The sequence below is a fragment of the Bos grunniens genome, chromosome 5 (genome assembly GCF_055505025.1).
Source record: "Bos grunniens cultivar Pamir isolate PY7600 chromosome 5, Bosgru_T2T1.0, whole genome shotgun sequence".
Taxonomy (NCBI): domain Eukaryota; kingdom Metazoa; phylum Chordata; class Mammalia; order Artiodactyla; family Bovidae; genus Bos; species Bos grunniens.
This window is the reverse complement of record NC_141169.1, coordinates 32,196,593-32,208,728: the sequence shown is the minus strand read 5'-3', so window position 1 is coordinate 32,208,728 and position 12,136 is coordinate 32,196,593. Positions and strand designations below refer to the sequence as shown.

General features: G+C 38.5%; 1 protein-coding gene across 1 annotated transcript; it reads left to right on the top strand.

Annotated features, from left to right (window-relative positions):
• Positions 1 to 10,919: 10,919 nt before the first annotated feature.
• On the top strand, positions 10,920 to 11,898 carry LOC147371703 (olfactory receptor 8S1-like). Its single transcript, XM_086403581.1, has one exon. It carries the CDS (start codon positions 10,960 to 10,962, stop codon positions 11,896 to 11,898), a length of 939 nt encoding a protein of 312 aa, XP_086259707.1. The 5' UTR covers positions 10,920 to 10,959.
• Positions 11,899 to 12,136: the final 238 nt, after the last annotated feature.

Genomic DNA, 12,136 nt, shown 5'->3' with positions numbered 1-12,136 from the left:
GATTCAAATGTATTCTTTTTAATGGCTGAGTAATACTCCATTGTGTATATGTACCACAGCTTTCTTATCCATTCATCTGCTGATGGGCATCTAGGTTGCTTCCATGTCCTGGCTATTATAAACAGTGCTGTGATGAACATTGGGGTACACGTGTCTCTTTCCCTTCTGGTTTCCTCAGTGTGTATGCCCAGCAGTGGGATTGCTGGATCATAAGGCAGTTCTATTTCCAGTTTTTTAAGGAATCTCCACACTGTTCTCCATAGTGGCTGTACTAGTTTGCATTCCCACCAACAGTGTAAGAGGGTTCCCTTTTCTCCACACCCTCTCCAGCATTTATTATTTGTAGACTTTTGGATCGCAGCCATTCTGACTGGTGTGAAATGGTACCTCATAGTGGTTTTGATTTGCATTTCTCTGATAATGAGTGATGTTGAGCATCTTTTCATGTGTTTGTTAGCCATCTGAATGTCTTCTTTGGAGAAATGTCTATTTAGTTCTTTGGCCCATTTTTTGATTGGGTCATTTATTTTTCTGGAGTTGAGCTGTAGGAGTTGCTTGTATATTTTTGAGATTAGTTGTTTGTCCGTTGCTTCATTTGCTATTATTTTCTCCCATTCTGAAGGCTGTCTTTTCACCTTGCTAATAGTTTCCTTTGATGTGCAGAAGCTTTTAAGGTTAATTAGGTCCCATTTGTTTATTTTTGCTTTTATTTCCAATATTCTGGGAGGTGGGTCATAGAGGATCCTGCTGTGATGTATGTCGGAGAGTGTTTTGCCTATGTTCTCCTCTAGGAGTTTTGTAGTTTCTGGTCTTACGTTTAGATCTTTAATTCATTTTGAGTTTATTTTTGTGTATGGTGTTAGAAAGTGTTCTAGTTTCATTCTTTTACACGTGGTTGACCAGATTTCCCAGCACCACTTGTTAAAGAGATTGTCTTTAATCCACTGTATATTCTTGCCTCCTTTGTCAAAGATAAGGTGTCCATAGGTGCATGGATTTATCTCTGGGACTTTCTATTTTGTTCCATTGATCTATATTTCTGTCTTTGTGCCAGTACCATACTGTCTTGATAACTGTGGCTTTGTAGTAGAGCCTGAAGTCAGGTAGGTTGATTCCTCCAGTTCCATTCTTCTTTCTCAAGATAGCTTTGGCTATTCGAGGTTTTTTGTATTTCCATACAAATTGTGAAATTATTTGTTCTAGCTCTGTGAAGAATACTGTTGGTAGCTTGATAGGGATTGCATTGAATCTATAAATTGCTTTGGGTAGTATACTCATTTTCACTATATTGATTCTTCCAATCCATGAACATGGTATATTTCTCCATCTATTAGTGTCCTCTTTGATTTCTTTCACCAGTGTTTTATAGTTTTCTATATATAGGTCTTTAGTTTCTTTAGGTAGATATATTCCTAAGTATTTTATTCTTTTCGTTGCAATGGTGAATGGAATTGTTTCCTTAATTTCTCTTCTGTTTTCTCATTATTCGTGTATAGGAATGTAAGGGATTTCTGTGTGTTGATTTTATATCCTGCAACTTTACTATAGTCATTGATTAGTTCTAGTAATTTTCTAGTGGAGTCTTTAGGGTTTTCTATGTAGAGGATCATGTCATCTGCAAATAGTGAGAGTTTTACTTCTTCTTTTCCAATTTGGATTCCTTTTATTTCTTTTTCTGCTCTGATTGCTGTGGCCAAAACTTCCAAAACTATGTTGAATAGTAATGGTGAAAGTGGGCACCCTTGTCTTGTTCCTGACTTTAGAGGAAATGCTTTCAATTTTTCACCATTGAGGATAATGTTTGCTGTGGGTTTGTCATATATAGCTTTTATTATGTTGAGGTATGTTCCTTCTATTCCTGCTTTCTGGAGAGTTTTTATCATAAATGGATGTTGAATTTTGTCAAAGGCTTTCTCTGCATCTATTGAGATAATCATATGGTTTTTATTTTTCAATTTGTTAATGTGGTGTATTACATTGATTTGCAGATATTGAAGAATCCTTGCATCCCTGGGATAAAGCCCACTTGGTCATGGTGTATGATCTTTTTAATGTGTTGTTGGATTCTGATTGCTAGAATTTTGTTAAGGATTTTTGCATCTATGTTCATCAGTGATATTGGCCTGTAGTTTTCTTTTTTTGTGGGATCTTTGTCAGGTTTTGGTATTAGGGTGATGGTGGCCTCATAGAATGAGTTTGGAAGTTTACCTTCCTCTGCAATTTTTTGGAAGAGTTTGAGCAGGATAGGTGTTAGCTCTTCTCTAAATTTTTGGTAGAATTCAGCTGTGAAGCCGTCTGGACCTGGGCTTTTGTTTGCTGGAAGATTTTTGATTACAGTTTCAATTTCCGTGCTTGTGATGGGTCTGTTAAGGTTTTCTATTTCTTCCTGGTCGAGTTTTAGAAAGTTGTACTTTTCTAAGAATTTGTCCATTTCTTCCACGTTGTCCATTTTATTGGCATATAATTATTGATAGTAGTCTCTTATGATCCTTTGTATTTCTGTGTTTTCTGTTGTGATCTCTCCAGTTTCATTTCTAATTTTATTGATTTGATTTTTCTCACTTTGTTTCTTGATGAGTCTGGCTAATGGTTTGTCAATTTTATTTATCCTTTCAAAGAACCAGCTTTTGGTTTTGTTGATTTTTGCTATGGTCTCTTTTGTTTCTTTTGCATTTATTTCTGCTCTAATTTTTAAGATTTCTTTCATTCTCCTAACCCTGGAGTTCTTCATTTCTTCCTTTTCTAGTTGCTTTAGGTGTAGAGTTAGGTTATTTATTTGACTTTTTTCTTGTTTCTTGAGGTGTGCCTGTATTGCTATGAACTTTCCCCTTAGGACTGCTTTTAAAGTGTCCCACAGGTTTTGGGTTGTTGTGTTTTCATTTTCATTCGTTTCTATGCAAATTTTGATTTCTTTTTTGATTTCCTCTGTGATTTGTTGGTTATTCAGCAGCGTGTTGTTCAGCCTCCATATGTTGTAATTTTTAATAGTTTTTCTCCTGTAATTGAGATCTAATCTTACTGCATTGTGGTCAGAAAAGATGCTTGGAATGATTTCTATTTTTTTGAATTTACCAAGGCTAGCTTTATGGCCCAGGATGTGATCTATCCTGGAGAAGTTTCCATGTGCGCTTGAGAAAAAGGTGAAATTCATTGTTTTGGGATGAAATGTCCTATAGATATCAATTAGGTCTAACTGGTCTATTGTATCGTTTAAAGTTTGTGTTTCCTTGTTAATTTTCTGTTTAGTTGATCTATCCATAGGTGTGAGTGGGGTATTAAAATCTCCCACTATTATTGTGTTATTGTTAATTTCTCCTTTCATACTTGTTAGCATTTGTCTTACATACTGTGGTGCTCCCGTGTTGGGTGCATATATATTTATAATTGTTATATCTTCTTCTGGGATTGATCCTTTGATCATTATGTAGTGACCTTCTTTGTCTCTTTTCACAGCCTTTGTTTTAAAGTCTATTTTATCTGATATGAGTATTGCTACTCCTGCTTTCTTTTGGTCCCTATTTGCATGGAAAATCTTTTTCCAGCCCTTCACTTTCAGTCTGTATGTGTCCCCTGTTTTGAGGTGGGTCTCTTGTAGACAACATATGTAGGGGTCTTGTTTTTGTATCCATTCAGCCAGTCCATTTTAAAGGAGATCAATCCTGGGTGTTCATTGGAAGGACTGATTCTAAAGCTGAAACTCCAATACTTTGGCCACCTCATGTGAAGAGATGACTCATTGGAAAAGATTCTGATGCTGGGAGGGATTGTGGGCAGGAGGAGAAGGGGACGGCAGAGGGTGAGATGGCTGGATGGCATCACCGACTCGATGGACATGAGTTTGAGCAAACTCCGGGAGTTGGTGATGGACAGGGAGGCCTGGAATGCTTCAGTTCATGGGGTTACAAAGAGTCGGACACAACTGAGTGAATGGACTGAACTGACATCTAGGAGAAAATGTATGTGTAAAATCAATAATTTAATTATCTTGAAGTTAATCAAATGCCAAGGGAAAAAATGTCAAGATATTAAAAGGTATAATATGTTTCTATGCAAAATTTGTGATATTACCAAATCAATACATTTGGTAAAATTTATTATTTATTATTTTATTATTCAGTCAGTTCAGTTCAGTCGCTCAGTCATGTCCAACTCTTTGCAACCACATGGACTGTAGCACACCAGGCTTCGCTGTCCATCACCAGCTCCCAGAGCTTGCTCAAACTCATGTCCATTTAGTCCGTGATGCCATTCAACCATCTCATCCTCTGTCGTTCACTTTCTCCTCCACCCTTCAATCTTTCCCAGCATCAGGGTCTCTTCTAATGAGTCAGCCTTTCATATCAAGTGGCCAAAGTATTGGAGTTTCAGCTTCATCATCAGTCCTTCCAATGAATGTTCAGGATTGATTTTTTTTTAGGATTGACTGGTTTGACTTTATTATTTTTTTAATTTTATTTTATTTTTAAACTTTACAATATTGTATTAGTTTTGCCAAATATCGAAATTAATCCGCCACAGGTATACCCGCATTCCCCATCCTGAACCCTCCACCCTCCTCCCTCCCCTCCCCTCCCTCTGGGTCGTCCCAGTGCACCAGCCCCAAGCCTCCAGTACCGTGCATCGAACCTGGACTGGTGACTCGTTTCATACATGATATTATACATGTTTCAATGCTATTTTCCCAAATCTCCCCACCCTCTCCCTCTCCCACAGAGTCCATAAGACTGATCTATACATCGGTGTCTCTTTTCCTGTCTCGTACACAAGGTTATTGTTTCCATCTTTCTAAATTCCATATGTATGTGTTAGTATACTGTATTGGTGTTTTTCTTTCTGGCTTACTTCACTCTGTATAATGGGCTCCAGTTTCATCCATCTCATTAGAACTGATTCAAATGTATTCTTTTTAATGGCTGAGTAATACTCCATTGTGTATATGTACCACAGCTTTCTTATCCATTCATCTGCTGATGGGCATCTAGGTTGCTTCCATGTCCTGGCTATTATAAACAGTGCTGTGATGAACATTGGGGTACACGTGTCTCTTTCCCTTCTGGTTTCCTCAGTGTGTATGCCCAGCAGTGGGATTGCTGGATCATAAGGCAGTTCTATTTCCAGTTTTTTAAGGAATCTCCACACTGTTCTCCATAGTGGCTGTACTAGTTTGCATTCCCACCAACAGTATAAGAGAGTTCCCTTTTCTCCACACCCTCTCCAGCATTTATTGCTTGTAGACTTTTGGATCACAGCCATTCTGACTGGTGTGAAATGGTACCTCATAGTGGTTTTGATTTGCATTTCTCTGATAATGAGTGATGTTGAGCATCTTTTCATGTGTTTGTTAGCCATCTGTATGTCTTCTTTGGAGAAATGTCTATTTAGTTCTTTGGCCCATTTTTTGATTGGGTCATTTATTTTTCTGGAGTTGAGCTGTAGGAGTTGCTTGTATATTTTTGAGATTAGTTGTTTGTCAGTTGCTTCATTTGCTATTGTTTTCTCCCATTCTGAAGGCTGTCTTTTCACCTTGCTAATAGTTTCCTTTGTTGTGCAGAAGCTTTTAAGGTTAATTAGGTCCCATTTGTTTATTTTTGCTTTTATTTCCAATATTCTGGGAGGTGGGTCATAGAGGATCCTGCTGTGATGTATGTCGGAGAGTGTTTTGCCTATGTTCTCCTCTAGGAGTTCTATAGTTTCTGGTCTTACGTTGAGATCTTTAATCCATTTTGAGTTTAATTTTTGTGTATGGTATTAGAAAGTGTTCTAGTTTCATACTTTTACAAGTGGTTGACCAGTTTTCCCAGCACCACTTGTTAAAGAGATTGTCTTTAATCCATTGTATATTCTTGCCTCCTTTGTCAAAGATAAGGTGCCCATATGTGCGTGGATTTATCTCTGGGCTTTCTATTTTGTTATATTGATCAATATTTCTGTCTTTGTGCCAGTACCATACTGTCTTGATAACTGTGGCTTTGTAATAGAGCCTGAAGTCAAGCAGGTTGATTCCTCCAGTTCCATTCTTCTTTCTCAAGATAGCTTTGGCTACTCGAGTTTTTTTGTACTTCCATACAAATTGTGAAATTGTTTGTTCTAGCTCTGTGAAGAATACTGTTGGTAGCTTGATAGGGATTGCATTGAATCTATAAATTGCTTATAGACAAAATTTATTATTAGAGAAAAGGAATTTAATAAGCATCTTTTTGAGTACATTGTTATTGTAGAATGGGCAGCTAGTGAGAGGCTGGAACAGTTCTGCAAAGTGCAGAGGATGGAAATGGATGAAAAGGGGTCATCAAGAAGTGGTACAATTATACAATGGGTAGGCAGATGTTATTGAATTATTTACTATTTATTCACAAATTATTTGATAGACATGAGTTTGAGTAAACTCCTGGAGTTGGTGATGGACAGGGAGGCCTGGCGTGCTGCCGTTCATGGGATCACAGAGAGTCGGACACGACTGAACTGAACTGAACTGAACTGAGTCTGAATGTCAAAAGATTATTGTTAATTAAAATATATATATATATATATATATATATATATATATATATATATATATATCTTAAGTAAAGGAATTCAGCACTTTTCTATGTTGGGAAGATGCAAGAGCCTGGGCTCACTAAAATCATTTCTTTGATAAGCACCTTAATTATCTGTAGCCAGTATCCTGTGTTTTCACATCCTGAGTTTCCTCAGGGCTCAGTGTAAGGAGTGGCTGCAGTCCGATGGCTACTAGATGCAAGGTATTTTTTCCTTCCTCAGTGAGAGGAACTCTTTTAATGTGACCAGTTCGTGATGATGTTTCTCATTTAAATATAATTTTTACACATTTTATCTCTTTATTTTTGAAGTATTAGTAACTTAATTTTTGTTATTATGTTAAGTAATTTAGTTGTAAAAGAAGATACAGTTTAAATAATAATTTTAAATGGACAAACAACAGATTCTGGTCTGTGTATAATAGTATCTCATTGTGGTTTAAATTGCATCTCCTTTTCTTGGACTCCAAAATCAATGCAGATGGTTACTGCAGCCATGAAATTTAATGGTGCCACCCCACTCCAGTACTCTTGCCTGGAAATTCCCATGGATGGAGGAGCCTGGTGGGCTGCAGCCCATGGGGTCGCTAAGAGTCGGAGACAACTGAGCAACTTCACTTTCACTTCTCACTTTCATGCATTGGAGAAGGAAATGGCAACCCACTCCAGTGTTCTTGCTGGAGAATTCCAGGGACGGGGGAGCCTGGTGGGCTACCGTCTATGGGGTTGCACAGAGTCGGACACGACTGAAGCGACTTAGCAGCAGCAGCAGCAGCAGCTCTTTGAAAGAAAAGTTATAACAACTCTAGACAGCATATTAAAAAGCAGAGACATTACTTTGCCAACAAAGGTCCATGTAGTCAAAGCTATGGTTTTTGCAGTAGTCATGTATGGATATGATTTTGGACCATAAACAAGGCTGAGCACTTAAGAACAGATGCTTTCAAACTGGTGTTGGAGAAGACTCTTGAGAGTCCCTTGGACTGCAGGGAGATCAAACCAGTCAATCCTAAAGGAAATCAATCCTGAATATTCATTGGAAGGACTGACGCTGAAGCTGAAACTCCAATACTTTGGCCACCTGATGTGAAGAGTTGACTCATTTGAAAAGACCCTGATCCTGGGAAAGATTGAAGGCAGGATGAGAAAGGGATGACAGAGGACGAAATGGTTGGATGGCATCACCGACTCAATGGACATGAGTTTGAGTAAACTCTGGGAGTTGGTGATGGACAGGGAAGCCTGGCATGCCGCAGTCTATGGGGCTGCAAGGAGTCAGCGACAACTAAGCAATTGAACAACATACATGAATAGTCTTAGAGACATATAAGAACAAAGGTTGTAAAGAGAAAATAAATAAACATAAAATTAGAATTCCGTATAGATTAATAAAAAATTAAATGTTTAAAAAAAAGTAAATTTAATTATCCCAAATATCTATTATATTTCTTTTGCTTACTAGTTTAATTGGCAAGTGACAGTAGGGAATAATTATCAGGTCACAAAAGTCTAGTTTGAATGAAAACTTTTTAATTCACTGTAACAAACAAATAGAAATTTTGGTTTATATGAGACTATTCTTACTTAAGACTATAATAAACTTATTAACAAGCATTTCCCTAAATGCTCCCAAACATGGGAGCACACAAATTGGATCTATCAAAGTAAATAAAATTAGAACAGTTTAAGAAAATGATTGTCCTTATTTTTTGTCTTTTTACTTATTTGAACAAAATACTTTTACACAGCAAGTTTAACTGGAGGTGATTTCGCCAGAGAGAAGACAGCCCTTGGAGTGTCACTTGTAAACTATTCCTTTCCTGCTTGGGGATTCAGATAAATACCCCTTTGGCCATTCTTATTTCTAACTCCCACTAGCTCAGGTGATTTTAGAATTAATATTTAAAGGTCATTGCGTCACCTAGACATTCCAAAGGCCACACCTAAGAGATCCCCCTTGGTCTTTACAAAACTCAGTGTTGAAAACAGTTCTTGAAAACTAAGTCCAACTTCAGATGGTGACTATGTGATATAAAAGCTGTGCCCTTACCACCTCCTAGGCTGCCAAGGGCAAGGAATCAAACCAGCCAACTGCCTAAACGTAGCTGCTCTGTGGAATGGTTAAACTCAAATAATACTATGTGTGGCTGGGATGTGATACTGGACACAAAGAAAACTAAGGTGTATTTGAGACCCACTGAAAGAAAACTGCTCTCTGGCCATACAAGTTTATTAGTGTAGAATTCAGTGAAACATATCATCACTGGGATTTTATAAATTCTCCCACGATAAAAGACATAGAGACCACTTTTCTTGGTAGATGAATCATCTTCCTTCTTAATAGATGAATCTAAATAAAAGTTCTGCAGTCACATTGGAAAGCAGAGTGCCTTCTCCAACAGGATGTACAGGTAATCTGCTTTGGGGAAGTGGGGAGGATTCTGAGGTGGGTTTATGGCTAAGGAGTTAATGAGTAGGAATCAGAACTTCCCTTTGGCCGAGCTTTGGACTTGCTGGGAATGGACAGGACCAGGAAACTGACTGAGCCACCTCGATGAGTCCTGTGGGTAACCAAAGACCAGACTTCCAGGTGTGAGGACAAAGCTGGAAATCACTGGAAACTATTCAGCATTCAGGCGAAAAGAGCCTTGTTGTAATCAAGACCCAAAGACTTATGAGAAACAGAGTCGAGAGACATAAACAGAATCTGGCTATGGAGGAGAAATTTGGGATATGGAGAGTGAGGACAGTTTCTAAGGACGAAAGACAAAAGTTCATCTAATATCTAAATATCTGCAAAAGAGGAATATGAGTGAATGTTCTATTCCTATTTTAAACAGGCCTCTGAATGTGAGCAGAAAAAATGGGTAGAGATTTCCTCCTAAGGGAGAGACAGTAGCTGCAGTGGGTATTTCCAACAGAAGGTAAGAGCTCTGAGTCAAACTCTTACTGTCCTACAGGATTAATTTCCAAACCTGTTTGCTACACTGTATTGGAGGGAGGTCCAGAATGTGTGGTACTGGGCAGAGTCCTCTTTCCTGGCTGCTACTCTTTCCTGCAGCATGAAACCTCTCAAGCACTCCTCTTGCTGACTTTCCTAGAGATTTTAACCTGACCTGGGAACACATCCAACCCAATAATGCTCCTCCAGGTGGGCCCAGGGATTCACACTGAGTCCCACCCACTTTTTTCCCCCAGTCATCTCTTTAGTCTTACAGCTATACTTACAGTAGAAAATACTTATATAAATATATATATATATGTATATATGTGTATATAAATATATATATGTATATATGTGTGTATATATATATATATATAGTGGAAATACTTTTATTTCCTCCTTTCTGAGTGAAAGTACCCACAGTAATTACAAATTTCTCTCCTCCAAAATAATTCTAAAATTTACTTTACAACTGTGTTCATACACTTCTGTTGGTAAAGGTATATAAGGTATATAAAGTATATACAGGTATGTAAAGTTAAGTACAACAGAAGTATTAACAGAAACAACTTAAGTCTTTAACAGAGCTTCACCATATGTGAGAATTTAGGTGACTTTTGCCTAGACTTACAATCTCAAATAATAGCAGTAATGGACAGTTAGGAGTAGATGCTTTTTAAGAACTTTATATATAATCTCATATTTAATCCTAGAACCTTTCTTAGTACTGTTATTAATTTTCATTTTAAACATAAGGAAATCCAAGCAAGGAGTTTTATGCATCATGTACAAAGTCATGTACCTAATTAGAGGTAGAGCTGAAATTTGAACATAGTCTGATGCAGGAGCCCACATTTTTAGCCACTATCTCTGATGCCCATTTATTCCCTAGGTGTCAGCATCTTAGATCTGATTTTGTGCTCGGTTACTCAGTTACCCACCAGGTTCTTCTATTCATGGAATTTTCCAGGCAAGAATACTGGAGCAGGTTGCCATTATGTTAAACCAAATATAACTTGATTTTTCTCTGAGCCTTTGAATACAAACTTCATGTTCATGCAAACTGAATATTTGTCAGAAACATTTTCCAAGTGCAATCATTTTGCTTTCTTAAGGATATTGTCAAATTCACTCAATGTAATGTCATTATTGGCCCTCACTAAATCTCAATTTGAGTTCCCATTGTAGTAATTACAGTTATATATTTACTCTTCATATGCATATTCTTCAATGGATATCATATCTTGATCATCTTTTTGTTTCAAGTGATTGACACAAACTGAGGTCATAATAGAAAGCAAAAACATTTACAAATAATGGTGATATGAACAGAGGACAAATACAATGGAAAAATTCCAGTGTAGCCTGAGGTCACCAAGGAAAACCCCCTGTTATCAGGGGAGGGGAGAGGTCTGGGGAAAAAGACTTTTGGCTCCCATGCCTGTTTATATTATTTCTAGGGAAAGGCCTTTGTAAATGGACTTGAGGAACCACAGCACTGTCACAGAGTTCATCCTCCTTGGACTGTCTGCCAACCCTCACACCCAGGCTCTGCTCTTTGTGCTATTCCTGGGGATTTACCTTCTGACAATAATGGGGAACTTGATGATGTTGCTGGTGATCAAGGCTGATTCCCACCTCCACACGCCCATGTACTTCTTCCTGAGCCACCTCTCTTTCGTTGATATCTGCTTCTCTTCAGTCACAGTGCCCAAGATGTTGGAGAACCTCCTGTCTCGAAGGAAAACAATATCGGTAGAGGGCTGCCTAGCTCAGGTCTTCTTTGTGTTTGTTGCTGCAGGGACCGAAGCCTGTCTGCTCTCAGTGATGGCCTATGACCGCTATGCTGCGATCTGCCACCCTCTACTCTATGGACAGATCATGAGTAAAAAGCTGTACATTCAGCTTGTGTGGGGCTCGTGGGGCCTGGGCTTTCTGGACGCACTCATCAACATCTTCCTAGCTGTGAACATGATCTTCTGTGAGGCCAAAATCATCCCTCACTACAGCTGTGAAATGCCCTCTCTCCTCTCCCTGTCCTGCTCTGATATCTCCAGAAACCTCATTGCCTTGCTCTGTTCCACTCTGCTGCATGGGCTGGGAACCTTCCTTTTGGTCTCCCTATCCTATGCCCACATTATCACCACCATCCTGAGCATCAGCTCTACCTCAGGCAGAAGCAAGGCCTTCTCCACCTGCTCTTCCCACCTCACTGCAGTGACACTGTACTTTGGCTCAGGTTTGCTCCGCCATCTTATGCCAAATTCAGGATCCCCTGCAGAACTGATCTTCTCTGTGCAGTATACTGTCATCACGCCCATGCTGAATCCCCTCATTTACAGTCTGAAAAACAAGGAGGTGAAGGTGGCTCTGAAAAGAACTTTGGAAAAGTATTTGCAGCATATCAGGTGCTGAAATGAAAATATAGGATAGTGAAGAACTGGAATAAATCTGCATAGAAAAGGACATTAGGTGAGTTTGCAGTAGTAAGGAGCACTCTTGAGTACTCACAACATCAGATGCTACAACCTACATTAGAAATACATGAGAGAATGGCATAACGTTATAGGAAGGAAAGCTCCCTTTATTTTCTTTTAAAATAATCACCTTGTCTAGAAAACTTTGTTATGAACAAATTGATCCATTTTTCTCA